Source organism: Lacerta agilis, chromosome 7 (assembly GCF_009819535.1).
Source record: "Lacerta agilis isolate rLacAgi1 chromosome 7, rLacAgi1.pri, whole genome shotgun sequence".
Taxonomy (NCBI): domain Eukaryota; kingdom Metazoa; phylum Chordata; class Lepidosauria; order Squamata; family Lacertidae; genus Lacerta; species Lacerta agilis.
In genome coordinates this window covers 39,461,506-39,476,830 of record NC_046318.1, presented here as the reverse complement: position 1 = coordinate 39,476,830, position 15,325 = coordinate 39,461,506, and the positions used below count along the sequence as shown (strand labels likewise).

Genomic DNA, 15,325 nt, shown 5'->3' with positions numbered 1-15,325 from the left:
TTCCCCCCCCCCATTTAAACAGCAACATGTTCCTCTCCAGTGGCTTCTGAAATAGAAGTGGGGGCAGGACTTTAAATAGCTATTGCGTTTTAAGAAGCACCACATTAAGGAATTCCTGCTTTTGTTTTCTTTTAAAATGCTTTCTGCAACATTTCCCTTTCTTCTCTTTTTATTCAATGATGGATGGCCAGAGAGGTGCCCATGAAATCCGAGAAATCAGGCAGTTCCACTTCACAGGTTGGCCAGATCACGGTGTACCTTACCATGCTACAGGACTTCTAGGATTTGTCCGGCAAGTTAAGTCCAAAAGCCCACCGAATGCAGGCCCGCTGGTTGTACACTGCAGGTTAGTGCAATGAAAAGGCCTTCTGGCATGCCTAGTTGAGAAGGTCACTGTATAATTTTATCCCTTTAAATTAAACACGCACTGGGCTGAGCTTTTTTGTAGTCAATGTTAATTTGAATGCCATTTTTTTTTCAACCACTGCTGATGACAGACAGCAGTTTGTGGGCAGGTTACAATGATCTATAGCATCCTTAATAAGAAATGGTTACCCTCAAATGTGAAATATGTCAGTTACATTGCTGAAAACCCCGAATGATATATTTAAGGCACATTCAAATGATGTTCATTACATATGGCACTCAAGAATCTGTTTTCAAATTCAACTGCTAGCACTTTCTGAACTTTTAACTCATGCTAATTGTGCTTTTGTATTTACAGTGCCGGTGCTGGCAGAACTGGGTGTTTCATTGTGATTGACATTATGCTAGATATGGCAGAAAGGGAAGGTGTTGTAGATATATACAACTGCGTCAGAGAGCTTCGGTCTCGAAGAGTTAACATGGTGCAAACTGAGGTATTCCCATCACCCTTTCCTGCTCCGGTCTCTCTCCTTGTGAAAAATGCATTTCATTTTACCAGAAGTTAGAATTCAAATTCATTTAGGTGATGTGCCCTGTTGCTGCTTCTTGGCATTATTTAGCATCAGCTGCTTGTGTCCGATAGAGATGGGACCATGCAGAAGGCTTATAATATGCATCAGAGTGACACAGTAAAAGTGGAAAGAGAGGTCACAGAGTGAGAAATGAAGTAGGGAGGTGGCAATAGGGGTTGTTGGCAAGGTGAGGCTGGGGTGGATCAGGAAATACTTTGCAGTACAAGTGATACCTAAGGAGACACTTAAGCAAGCAGAGGAAACTCATTTACTCAGTAGATAGTTTTCTATTAAGTAACCGTGCCTGGTGAGTTCCTTATTGGAAGCATAAATGCAGTACATGAAGTCTCCTGCTGTTGTTCCCTAGCAATTGGAGCTCAGAGACATGCTGCCTCTGATCTTGGAAAGTAATGTGCCACAATCAAGGCTAGTACGTACTCATTGACAGCATTCTTCTATGAGTTTGTCTAATCCCTTTTAACATTCATCTCTGTTGGTGGCCATCAACACCATCATCGTGAGTTCCATAGTATAGCTCTGCCCTATATGAAGAAGTACATTTCCAGCTGCAGCTGTCAGGTGGTGGTGGGTTGAAAGCATATACACTTCTGCAAGGAGGAGAGAACAAAAATGGCACTAAGGGGAAACTGAATGCAGTCCGGAGTCGTAAGGTAGAATAACACCTGCCCTACATATTTAGTGAATTACAGTAAATAGGTAACACTGTAGTATTGTACTATGATAACAGATACTATAGTTGGTTTTCCAACAGCATGTACAAAAGCTGAAAACCACATTTAGATCTTCATTGGAAAAATGCTATCATTTATGTGGGTACTATCACTTATCTCTTTGCTTCTACAGGAACAGTATGTATTCATACATGATGCGATATTGGAAGCTTGTCTGTGTGGGGATACCTCTGTTCCAGCCTCTCAAGTTAGATCTGTATATTATGAAATGAACAAACTGGACCCTCAGACCAATTCAAGCCAGATCAAAGAAGAATTTAGGGTAAGCCATGGGCCATGGATACATTTTTAAAAGCACAACAGGACAATGGCCTTTGTATCATAAAGTTTATTTGTTTGTTTTAAAGTGTGAGAGCAGAATCTTTCCATTATTCTGTGAAGCACAGACTCTTTTTTAAAGTTAAAGATACCCATAATCCTGTTCTGAAGGCACATTCATTGCCAAGCAGCTCTTCCTTTCATATTGTTTTGTTGTTGTTTGTAGACCCTTAACATGGTGACTCCAACTCTGCGCGTGGAGGATTGCAGCATAGCACTTTTACCACGGAATCACGAGAAGAATCGGTGCATGGATGTGCTTCCTCCAGACAGATGCCTACCTTTCCTCATCACAATAGATGGGGAAAGCAGTAACTACATCAATGCTGCACTGATGGATGTAAGCACCTGTCCTGATGTTAATAGTCTGGAAAATACAGAAAAGCAAATTCAGCAAAAGGGGGCTCAATTTTTTTCTAATTTGCTCCTGAAAAATGACTCCCCTCCAAAAGTCTTTAAACTTTTGGATATATTTGATATTCCAGATTTGTTTTATCAAATCTATATCTAGAGATATTGTTTAAAGTCTGAAAACTTTATTAAGAGAACTAGAAAATGGGGGTGGGGAATACTGACAAATGAAATGGCCTAGATGTCTTATCTAGTACTTAAATATTAATTATAATAACACCTAAGAGGGAAAAGAGCTATTCAGAATGTCAAAAACAGTACAATCCCGTGCATGTCTACTCAGATGTTTGTCATTAACATACCACAATAGGATTTACTCCCAGGTAATTGTGTAAACAATGCAGCCTAAGTCAACTAAACAGCATAATGAAAAGTTTGCAGCAGTGTTTTAGTTTTCTTTCCTTCTAAATTTCTAAATAATAGTTGCCAGTTGGTATAGGTAGAATGCAAGCCATTACGTTAGTCACTCTATTCGTTTCTGAATGAGTGAACATTTCCTAAACATGATTATTTCTCCCTCCCCTCCTCCCCCCACTCCAGTTAAATGCAGCCATGGAAGTTTTAATAGCACTAATAGGGTTTCAGTACAAGGATACTTAAACATGTTTTACACTCTCTAGAGATTTCTAGAGTATCGCTGACATTTTAGAGCAACAGTAATTAAGGCTGTCACACATGCCAAGAAAGCAGACTTTGGAGAAGAATGAAGACATTTAAAATAACCTTCCATAAAAGCAATCCTTTAAAGAGTAATAAAAGCAGTATGCATTTATATAATGTTCTCTGAGGATTAACCTGATTGTAATAAAGGTGTGCAGAAACATTGTGTATAGGTAGGGTTGTTTCATTGACATCCATTGATGGTTGCCGTCATCACATATCTAATGCAGCCGCATGATTGGTGGGTGGCAATAAAGGTGCCAGAGATGCTGTGGGAGTGGCTGGTGGTGTTAGTAGATTTGCTCTTGTTTCTGCAGGTGTTGTACTTCTGGCTTTGCAGCTAGTTGAGCATGGGCTTGCAACTATGTTGTTCCTGTATTAGCCCTAACATAATGGTGGCCATCTTAACTGGACCATAGGATTTCCGTATAATATATAGTTAAACTGCTCATTGTTTCTAACATACAGTATGAGCAGACCAGAGGTTCTGGCTAGGTTCCATTCTTCCCACACTACACTCCTGCTCTACCCACCTTTTGCCCCTTCTATTGGTAGTGTTCATTTAATGTGCAGATTTCAAGATACTGCTGGTTCAATGATAATACTACTATAGCACCAGTGTATATTGAGGCTCCATTGGTGTAGGTGGGATCTTGAAACCAGCCGTGTCCCTGTCCAGCGGTGATAAAATAGCTCCATTGAATATTCCAGATCCATTCAACAACTTCCATGAAGTCTAAAAGTCATCAAATTTCACCAGTAAAATTCAGCTAATAAACACGTCTGTACATGTCCTCTGTTTCTCTCTCCCATGCTGTTCTGAAGTTATTCAATACCGCTGTCATCTATTAATGCCCTTAGACTTGAGTGTCCTTTGTTGCAGCTGATAATTTCTTATTAAAGCTTTAATCCTGACAGTTTTGCTCGGTGGAATTATCATTTCTCTTGTTTTACAGAGCTATAAGCAGCCTTCAGCTTTTATCGTTACCCAGCATCCTTTACCAAACACCGTCAAAGACTTCTGGAGACTGGTTCTAGACTACCACTGCACATCAATAGTTATGCTGAATGATGTAGATCCAGCACAAGTAAGTCACAGAAATGAGCTTAATGAAACATCATAATAACTAGCATCTTCTCACTGTATTCTACCATTTGTAAAGATCCTTGCTGTGAAAAACTAAATGCTCAAACCTAGCTCCTCTAATCCCCATAATTTAAACTAATATTGCATCTTTTTTAAGCCAAGATCCTTCAGGCAATGTGTTGTAGAAAATTGTTGTTGGAACTGTAGCTCAGACTGTTAATCATTACTCATTCCCATTCTGACCATTAACAAAATGCCAGTTGACGGGTTTTAGTTGCAGTTCCTTTTATGCACCTGTTCCATTTGCAGTACTGGGGAGGAACAGTGGAAACCATTCATTTGTTTAGTGGAGTAATTGTCAATAGACGAGTTATAGATAACCCCCAAAGTTGTAACTTTTAGTTAACTTACTTTACATTTTTAATCGTTGTCTTATTTATTACATTTGTATCCTGCTTTTTGTCCAAGGAATCTTGTGTGTGTTCTGCATAGAAATTAGTCCACGCTATTCTAACAACAACCCTGTGAAGTAGAAACAAAATAGGAAATTCTTTCCAGTAGCACCTTAGAGACCAACTGAGTTTGTCCTTGGTAAGAGCTTTCGTGTGCATGCACACGAAAGCTCATACCAAGAACAAACTCAGTTGGTCTCTAAGGTGCTACTGGAAAGAATTTCCTATTTTGTTTCGACTATGGCTGACCAACACGGCTACCCACCTGTACCTGTGAAGTAGATTAGAAAGAAAAATAGTGACTAACACAAGGTCTGAGCTTTTACTGTTGAGAGGGAAATTTGAAATTTGGCCTGACGTATCTGACTCAGACATTATCCACCGTACTACGCATATGAGCTCAACTTCTATTCCTTGGGGGTGAAGTGCAACTTTCTGCAGCTGATATTATCTTTCTGAAGAAAGTGAGCATTGATCAGTCAAACCTTTTCTTTTTTAATTGGATAAGGCATTATATGTGTAACTCCATTGGAACATTCACACACACACCCGGGAATATAATGCATCAATCTGAGGATAATGCACTGTATTGTAGGGCATGCCATTTTAGAGGGTCTTCAATGAGGGGTCTTAAAAATATGTTTTGGGGCGTGAGGAATTTAAATCTATTATTTTTGTGGTTGGACAACATTTAGCTTGCTAAATCTACATTTGATTCAAAAGCACATAAACTGGTCTCAGAAAACCAAAGAATTTTAATTTTACTTACTGAAAATGTCAGATAATACTATAAAAAGGTTTCTCTGCAGAAAACATATCCTACTTAGTATACAATAATACCTTGTAATCATAAAACAACATTAGAAAGTAATGACAATAGTTAATAAGAAATTTAAACAGTTGTTAATCATGTTTCTCATGTGTATACACCCTGCCTGCTGCCTCTGTTACTTGTTTCACACACCTCTCTCTAGACTGAGTATGACAGGGCCACTGTAGAACTTGTATGGGCTCGTCAATTACCTTGTAAACTTACTGCAGCAGAAGTAAACATGTCAAAGGATGTTCATATACCCCATCAGACTACTCTATCATCTCAAACAGGGATGAAACACTGGGGTTGATGGAAGGTGTCAGAAAGATATCCCAGTGTCTCGTCATATTCACCCCTCAAATTTGTAATCTTTTGGACACCTGCCAACCTAGCAGTTCGAAAGCATGTCAAAGTGCAAGTAGATAAATAGGTACCGCTCCAGCAGGAAGTTAAATGGCGTTTCCATGCACTGCTCTGGTTCGCCAGAAGCGGTTTAGCCATGCTGGCCACATGACCCAGAAGCTGTACGCCGGCTCCCTCGGCCAATAAGCGAGATGAGTGCTGCAACCCCAGAGTTGTCCGCGACTGGACCTTTGGACACCAGCTCTCCACTCCTCACTGTCATCTGAGCACAAGTGTCTGGATTATCATTTCTCTGAATGCATACCATGCTGAGCTCTGGATGGTTGCAAAACAGCATCCACCACAGCCTTTTGGTAGCAAAATGGTAGCTGAAATGTTACCCAACAATGGATGCAAAATGCATAATTCCTGACCACTGTTCCTCTACAATTTCATGCCCATAGCATATACTTCTTGATTAAATGTTTTAACTAAGCAGTGTAATGTGTTCGAGTGGATTCACCATGAACAGTTTTAATAGTTACAGGAAAGTATTTTTATTAGCACTAGAATAATTTTGTTACCATTTTTGTGAAAAACAAGACTAATGCAAGTCAGTATTTACAAATTGCAGACACTCCCCTTTTATATTTTTAAACCCCAGCCACACTCGCCTATCTCAAGGGAAATACATGAAATGCAAAATCCTAGTTTTTGTGCGTGGGTAGGTTGTTTTTCAGAGTGAAAGAGGAAAGGCTCCAGGGACCTAGACTTTTAGCTGCCACTAAAAAGCACATTTGAATATCTGCTCCCTGCTTTGAATATACAAGAGCACTAACCTGTTTTAGCTTCCCATTGGTCTTAGCTGCCTTTTAAAACAACTGGGGCATGCTTGCTCTCAGGTACTACATCTGCTCTGGTACTTTCACCAGTGTCAGTTACAAGATTTTAATTAACAGATTCAACTCAGTATTCAAAGGGTAAAAGGGATGCGGAAAGTGGAAAGGGAAAGAGCTGTCATAACATTCATTTACACTTTTAATTTTAAATAACTCCTTTATCGCTATATTGCATCAGTCACACAGGCTATTCATTAGATTGGTTACCAAAACATAGTGAAAATATTTTGTTCATACACTTAAAGCTAAATTATAGTTTAGTATTGTGTTCAAAAAGTCCTAATATGAACACAATCCTCATGCTAGCAGGAAAAGTTTCCTTTTGTGCTCACTTCACTATTGTTCCTAAGCCTTGCACGGGAGAATTCCTGAGTAAGTACATCCCTCGGAAGCCCTCCATATTTTTTCTTTTCCCGCTGTGTCAGGTGTGTCTGTTTCTATTAAAGAATCCATAGCTCACTTATAAATTGATTTCTGGGAATATTGGAAGGTGAAGGATTAAACAGCCCTGTAAGACTGTTCAACCTACACAGCGTTATCTGACACGTAAATCAACCAGAATACAGCTGTGTAATGTCTGTGAGCCCCTCTGGCTACTATTTCCCATACTTAAACTTTCTGGGACAAGTTTTCAAAGGAGAAACAAGACATTCACAAATATAAAAATCAGCAAAACTTCCAGGCAGTTCTGGTATTATCCAGTAGTGGTGAACTGAGAGCAAAATGTTGCCTCTGGGAATTTAGTAACGGATAGGGTTCAGTTTCCAGCTATGAACTGTTTATCATACCCTGGGGATAGAGACTGGGCTTCTGGTGGTGTGCGCGCCTCAAATAATGCCCAACATGTTGAGGTGTTTGACAGCACCCTTGCATGCTGTCACAGGCTATTGCTAAACTGATGTTTAATGTCAGAAATCTGTCACTCCAAATGCCAAAAAGGTTTAAGAATTTAGCAGCAAGCAATACTAGGGCGAAATTGTATAAAAGAAGGTGGGTATAGTTGGACTAAACCAAACCCAATTCAAAATCTGGTTCTGACCTAAGGTACTACATTGTGCTCAACTATCTCCAGGGACACCATCTCCAATATGACTATCCTAGATAGAATGCTCTCCTTAGAGAAATCCATCTGTGTACTTCCCTGGATGCTTCTCAGAAACAGGTGGAAGTTTTTTTTTGTTGTGCCAGACATTTAGGAATTAGCCTGAGAGTTTGTTGCAGCTGGTGTGCATTTTTAAATTATTGATTTTATACAGTTATAATTAGATTTATTTTATCGTTTCATTGAAAGGGGTCCAGAAATGCTGTAAATAAATAAACAAACAAATAAAAGTCTAGTAAAGGGGTTGTACATCAATTATATACCCACTGATTTCCATGAAACCTATATATGTGTAACTGAACAAGATAGTATTATGTGAGAATGAGAATTGTTCCTGTGTGGTTCTGCAAAAGTTTTGTAACATTGTTAATGAACAAAAAATATATTAAGGCTTAAAATGCTGACTTTTTGTTGGAAGCCTGCAAAATACAGGTTGCGATCCATAGCTCCAATGGGGGTCCAGTACGCATATGAAGCTCTGTACAAGCATAGGTATTGGCATACTGTTGCATGCCACACCATCTGACAAGCGGTGAGAGTTGTGCACTTACCCAGGGCTCAGTTTTCTTGGAAGAAAGGTCAGCAGAGATCCTGGTGTCTTTTAAGAGACATGGTTTTATTTACATACATATACCACCTGAGCATAGGATGGAAGGGCTCACAGCATTGACACCTCTTTGTTAGTCAAAGCTTTGGATGCTCTGTCGCCAGCATTTCCTTACAGCTCACTCTTGAGTGCAACTCTTGCCTACACACACACACACACACACACATTCATTGCCCTTTTGGATGTTTGTCGCTTAGATGCAGCTATTGCAACCCAGCTCATCCCTTTGAAATGGCACTGAAGTAGCCATCTGGTCTTCATCTTCAAAGAAACTTGCCTGACCCCTTCCCCGAATAATATATGCATTTATATTTATATGCATTTATTTGAACACGACGTTAGTTTTTACATTTTAGTACACGTTACCTAGCCAGAAAACTGTACGGCAAATTTTGGAGAATTTTGAAGGAAGGCTGTCCTTTGGTTTGTGTATTATTTCAGAAAGGGCAAATTAGGTAGGTTCACCTTCAGATTTGAACTAAATCAAACTTCTCCCTCATCTCTACTCCTTAATGCTTGGAAGTGGTTTAGCATTTGGAGCATTCCCCAACAGGGCACCCATTCTTCTTTGGAGCGCTTTGGGCACTTTTGACTACCTGTTCACATGTGAAAGCCAGTAGATTAAGCTATAGGGCGACATGCTGAAACATATTTTGTAGATAATATGTCTATGTGTTTATTGATGTTTTTGTTCTACAGTTGTGTCCACAATATTGGCCTGAAAATGGAGTTCACCGACATGGTCCTATTCAGGTGGAGTTTGTTTCTGCTGATTTAGAAGAAGACATTATCAGCCGGATATTCCGAATTTATAATGCAGCAAGAGTAAGGACCTTATTCAGTTATTAGTTTCTTGGAAGATGGTCAAAAACCCCAATTCACGTGTGGATTTATAACAAATAATAATAATTATGGTTCCTAGCTTTATTGAGTTCCTTTGTATTGTGGCTGATGTTAAATTGAAACTTAAACTTTTTACATGTAAAACTGTATGCTCAGAATGCAATACTCAAAAAAGGCCTACTTAGCTTAACGATAATCATCTACTACCGCCTTCTTAAGAAAATATTGTAGAAGTCTACTCAGCCCTTTTTTCAGACTTCTTTTAAAATTATTGTGCTTAGTAATGAGAGAGACAAAATTGACAAGCCTTTTTATATGGTGATATATGTAGATAGTTTATTTCCACACCCCAGGGTTGCAAGATATATCTTAAAAGGCAAGTGTCTTGAAACCTCTTTTAGATATTTTTCAAATCCAAAGTGCCAATTGAAACTTTCTTTTATCTCACAGCATTCAGAAATGTAAATCAAGATTATTGAATATGTAGGATTGTCAAGAATGAGAAAACATTTCCTTCCCTTTCTTATAAATTAGAAGAAAGTTTTATTCACATATAAAATAAAATGTGTCTTTGGAGAGAGACGCTAATGAAGTGATGTTATTCTGAATATGTGGGCTTTTATTTGGCATATTAACAATCAGTCATCACACAACGAAAGTTCATTCTGAAAATTTGAAAATGATGAGCATATAAAAAGGGCAGCCATAATTTGAGCTATATTGCAAATTTCACTTTGCCTAGCTGGTGATTGCTATAATATTGGCTCTTGCAGCTGTACCATTGTTCCACTCTAGTATATTTGTATATTCAGCTGTTTAGAACATCATATTAATATCTCTCTGAGATTCAGAGTCATAACTCCCAAATGTGAATTCCTGTAGCAAATAACAAGCAGTAATCTGCTTTAATAATCACTGTTGATGAGAGCATGTAATGTATATATTATTTGGATGTAGAATAAATAATGCTGTCTTTTTATTCTTCTACTGGTTGGGTCCCCACAGCCCCAGGACGGCTATCGAATGGTGCAGCAATTTCAGTTCCTAGGATGGCCCATGTATAGAGACACTCCTGTATCCAAACGTTCTTTTCTGAAACTCATACGTCAGGTAGACAAATGGCAGGAAGAATACAATGGAGGTGAAGGCCGTACAGTCGTCCATTGCTTGTAAGTGAATATTGGTCACTAGCTTAGATGGCTTTAAGGAGACAGAAAAAGACAACAATTAGGCCTGGTTTTGGCACAGAAACTGCTTGGGTTATGCTGTATGATGATGTCTGTTGGGAGAGAAACAGGGGAAATGTTCCCATGTTAATTCTCCTTGACTTCTCAGTGACTTTCAATACCATCAACCATGGTATCCTTCTGGAGTGGCTTGTCCAAGCTCGGAGTGGGTTTCACCACTTTGTGGTGGTTCCAGTCCTACTTGGATGGTCGTTTCCAGAGGGTGATGCTTGGAGAATGCTCTTCAGCCCTGTGGAGCCTTCAATGTGGGTTCCTCAGGGTTGATCTTATCCCCCATGTGTTGATCTTATCCCCCATGATGTTGAACAGCTACATGAAACGTCTTGGAGTACATTGTCAGCAATATGCTGATGACTCCTCCTTTACATCTGCAGGTGTGGTAGTGGATGTGCTGGACCTTTATCTTGCCTCTGTAATGGACTAGATAAGAGAGTTCCAGTACTTCTTTTTATAGAAAAATAGCAATAGTTTTTATGCTATATATTTTGGTGCTTTTATATTGTACACCCTGTGATCTTTGAATGAAGGGCAGTACTGTATAGAAATTGAATTATTATTACAATAACAACAGTATACATTATTCCAAGGGTGTTCATACCATGATTTGTATAATGATATAATACTGTATTTCAGTCTCTCACTTTGCCTTTATTCATCAAGCTTATCCACCACACCTCAAGATATCCCTCTTGCTCCACTACAGCTTTTAAAAAAACCTCCTCATCGCTTACTTATTCTGCCAAGCACTGACTATTCACTTTCATCTCTGTCCCACTCCCCTTCCTAAGAACTTTAAGGTGTCGTCGTTGGGGGGTTTAAAACTGCTTGCTATGGTTCCCCCCAAAATTATCACTTCCCCCCTGATCATGGTGTATAGTTTTCCCACCTGTTGAATAGAAATTATAATTCCTAATCTTGTGAGGTTTCGCTTATTAATGGTTTGAGATCCATATCTGGGAGGTCCTTTTAAAATGCAAATTGATATAATCTCTCTCAATTATTCGTGATATTAAATGGCTGTACCACATCTCATGCACACAGGCATATACATCACTTCTAGGCGGCACAGAAAGTGGGGGAAACCGTCCAACATAATCCTTTTAAATGACTTAATTTTAATTAAAATGCTCAAAGAATGGCACAATATCATCCAGTATTTGGCAGCAGGGAACATTCTTTTCATGCTGCCTGGATGTGACAGATGTGCCATATTGTCACTTCCTTTGAAAATCAACCATTTGTGAGTTCTAGCTTTAAAAAGCTGCAAGCTAACTAGTCTGCACTCTGGTAATTATTAAGGTTTATTATTTTCAATGAAGTGGAGTCTAAAGATGCTGATTAGAATAGCTGTGGAAATAATAGAGTTTCAAGAAGGAGAGAGATTCTTCTGAAAATTAAAAATAACAATAGATAGATAAAGTTTTATTAAATGCTATATCTAATCATGCATCTGAACACAGAGGTCTCACATTTTTGATTTCTCATCTTATTAGACAGATACAATACTCTCAATCTGTTAAAACATGTCTTAAGAATTAGGATCCAGAACATGAGTTTGTTTCCACTACCCTAAGCATAGATTCCTCATTAGTATGAGCCATGGGTATTGGATATTCTAATGGAAAGCCTTAATTGTGGTTCAGGCCAGTAGAGGGAATTTTGGAGGTTAAAGAATTAAGGGTCCAGAAGAGGAAGCATGTAGTTCTGCAGCCCACTTCTGATCCCCCCAACCATGGTTGGGAGTATTGAATCTGAATTGGCCCCTGATTTGGTTCATGATTTAATTCAGTTCTAAAAGTAAAGTTGTTTTCTCTGTAGTCACTCTTTTCTGCTTATTTCCACAAAACAGAAATAAGAAGTTTGGGAATCTCTCATACCTTAGTAGTGTGTAGGTTTGTTTGTGAGTTTTTAGAACATTGAACAATTAGAAATTGCATCAAAATGAGGATAGTTCAGCTAAATGAATCCAGACATAATCTCATACTGATCAATTGTGTTAGTACAAAACATTATAGAACATAGGAAACGGCTTTATCCAAGCTCAAAATATTTGTCAATTTAGCCCATTGCTTTTACTCTTGACTGCCAGAGGCAATGAGTTGAAACGTAATCAGATAAAGTGGAATTAAAGAGGTTTTCTATCTACAAGAAATAAGACCAACAGGTGGACTTCACTTTGATCTGGACCATTTTATATATTTTCTTGTACTGGAAGAGTTAAGGGAATTTTTTTTTATATTAAAAAATCCATTTGAATTTCATTTTTATAAATAATTGTAAGTTTGTTCTTTAGCTGTTAAGAATCTGGAGAACATATAACCATTTAGTTCCCTTTCAAGACATGTGTGAACTTTGTGTGTCCACATGTAGATATGGCCTAGCCAGAGATTGCTTCAATAACAAGACTGTCACAAAAATCCCCAACACCCACCTTGTGAAATAGGCTGGTGTTGTTTAGAAGCAATAGCCCAGAAAATAAGAAACATAGTTTCAGCGCTACACAAAAAAAATCCCATACCTGAAATCAGGCTTTGGGACTTAAATGCAGTAGGTGTTCTGTGAACCCTCAAATATTATCCTTTCACAATCCAGGTGGATTGGCACATCAACATATGTCATACTGGGTTTTGTGGGGGTGGGGGAAGACCCACATGTAAGGGGAAATAACACAAAGCTACAAAATAATCAAGTCATTGCTTTTCTTGCAGAAATGGAGGTGGCCGCAGTGGGACATTTTGTGCAATCAGTATTGTTTGTGAAATGCTGCGACACCAGAGGGCTGTTGATGTTTTCCATGCTGTGAAGACCTTGAGGAACAATAAGCCTAACATGGTGGACCTTCTGGTATGAGCTTTTAAACTGCTCTACTAAATGGGGGGGGATTCTTATTATCATAAGGCACAGTGACATTTTTGAGATTTAAACTGAGAGCTGTTCATAAAAGCATGCCTGTTGTTTTCTAAAGGGGATAATGAAATCACTTGGCTTGTAAAAGTATTTTACACTGCTTTCCTCCCAAGGAGACTTGTTCAGTGTATGCTAGGTTTTTTTGTGAAAACTTTCAACTTTCAACAGAACATCCTTATTAATTTCCCTTTCTGGCAGTGCAATCCACATGGAGAACAGCCTTTGTATGGCAGAAATAATAGTCATGTAAAATGAAATGCCAGATTTTCAAATTATATATTTTATAAATAGCTTAATCTCCTAATATTTATCAAGACTGTGAATTTCAGTTTGACATTCAGAGTATTGCATTTAATTATGGCTCTTCTATCTTGCAGAAGGATTAAAAGAGTTCAGAAACAAAGGGCCAAGAGCAATTATTTCCTTGTAGAGTGTTTTATGGAACTTCTTATGTAGAATTGCTGAAATGCCAGCTGCTGTTATATAAAAACTATATAGGACATCGCAAAGCATCAGGGTATTATGGTCTACTTTGTTCATCAGTAGTGTAAGGAAGGATGCATCCTGCTAAAAGGGCATTTGGATAGCTAAACAAGTACTTGGTCATTGTGATTTCATCGTTTGGTTCATATTTATTTTGCCCTTCCAAAGAGCTCAGAGTAACATATATGGCTCTTTCCTTCCCTCTGTTCTATCACTATTCTGTAATAGAAATTTCCAAGTGTTCTACTTATTTATTTGCTTATGTGAAAAACCTTATTGCCAATGCAATAGGGTTTTAAAACTGATGAACATTAACCATGTATAATACAAGTAAATAATCTGCAAAGAAATTCGAATTATTATCTAATTATAACTAATAGAAAAGAAAACTGGTGTCCTTGATTTAGTCCTTGTTGCAATTGACGTTGTTTTCATGTTTTGATTTTCCAGGATCAATATAAATTCTGCTATGAAGTGGCTTTGGAGTACTTGAATTCTGGCTGATGGGAGGAATCAAAACCTTTCACCACCACAATCAAAGCAAGTTGCTTCATGATATCTGTGTGTATGAGATGAGGACTTCTCAGTGTTATGCTTATATTGCTTTGTACTGGCTCTTTTTAAGAGCCCAAGAGCGTCTTTCCAAAAAAATAAAAAATGCTTGCACTGCCCATTTTCCACAGTATGGCCGTTGCTTGAGACACCTACAAATCCCACAGTTACACAAAAAATGCACTTCAGTGATTGGAAACCACTATCATATAAATCCATCAACTTGATATACCAGTCTAGTCACCTGGTAAATTAAAGAGCACAATTCTATACTAATGAAGAAATTTGTACTTTTCTGTTGTACTTTTTTGTTGGCAGTGATCCTCTGTTGTTGTCAGAGACTATAGTGTACATTTTTGTTCTGTGGAGAATGCCGTCTAGCATTTTGATAATGTATTTTAGTTACATTTGTATCCTATTTGCTCCTAATAAAAACAAAGCATTTGTAGCTTCAACCTAACTAATAGCTACACAACAAACCACATTAACTTTGCTGAATTGTATTTTCTGTCCAACTTGTATTGTTTCAGAAAGGAGAGACTTGACAGACTTTCCATTAAGAAAATGGAAAAATACAGGATGATCAGATTAATATATCCAAAGCTTTTCCCCCATTTGTTTATATTGTAAATATTTTTTTTGATTTCATCAAATTATTTATTCATTAAAAAGAAATCTTTTGTGAAGCACAGTGAGTGACAATCATTTTTATTAAATGCTTAATGTATTATACTGTAAACATTTGTTTACCCTGTCTGGCTTCTCAGCTTAATAAATAATTACATATACAATACAATCTCATTTAATAAATAGACTGCCATGGCATGGAACTGCCTTCAGCTTAACTTCGTACAAGGCTTTCAATTGATTACATTACTGTGGCAGAGTTGGACATTCCGATTCCTGAGAGG

The 15,325-nt window shown here is 38.1% G+C and overlaps 1 protein-coding gene across 19 annotated transcripts in view; it reads left to right on the top strand.

The window, feature by feature from the left end:
- PTPRM (protein tyrosine phosphatase receptor type M) overlaps positions 1-15,100 on the top strand; it is a 395,593-nt gene extending 380,493 nt beyond the window's left edge. For 10 of the 19 annotated variants that reach the window (XM_033154928.1, XM_033154916.1, XM_033154933.1 and 7 more), the window contains 9 exons: positions 192-346; positions 725-860; positions 1,803-1,952; positions 2,175-2,348; positions 4,036-4,167; positions 9,082-9,207; positions 10,231-10,394; positions 13,181-13,316; positions 14,313-15,100. In XM_033154928.1, the coding sequence (XP_033010819.1) occupies positions 192-346; positions 725-860; positions 1,803-1,952; positions 2,175-2,348; positions 4,036-4,167; positions 9,082-9,207; positions 10,231-10,394; positions 13,181-13,316; positions 14,313-14,366 (1,227 nt within the window). In that variant the 3' untranslated portion in view covers positions 14,367-15,100. Of the gene's footprint in view, positions 1-191; positions 347-724; positions 861-1,802; positions 1,953-2,174; positions 2,349-4,035; positions 4,168-9,081; positions 9,208-10,215; positions 10,395-13,180; positions 13,317-14,312 lie in introns of all 19 variants that reach the window. The other 9 variants (XM_033154926.1, XM_033154917.1, XM_033154915.1 and 6 more) reach the window with 1 other exon arrangement.
- The last annotated feature ends 225 nt before the right edge of the window (positions 15,101-15,325 follow it).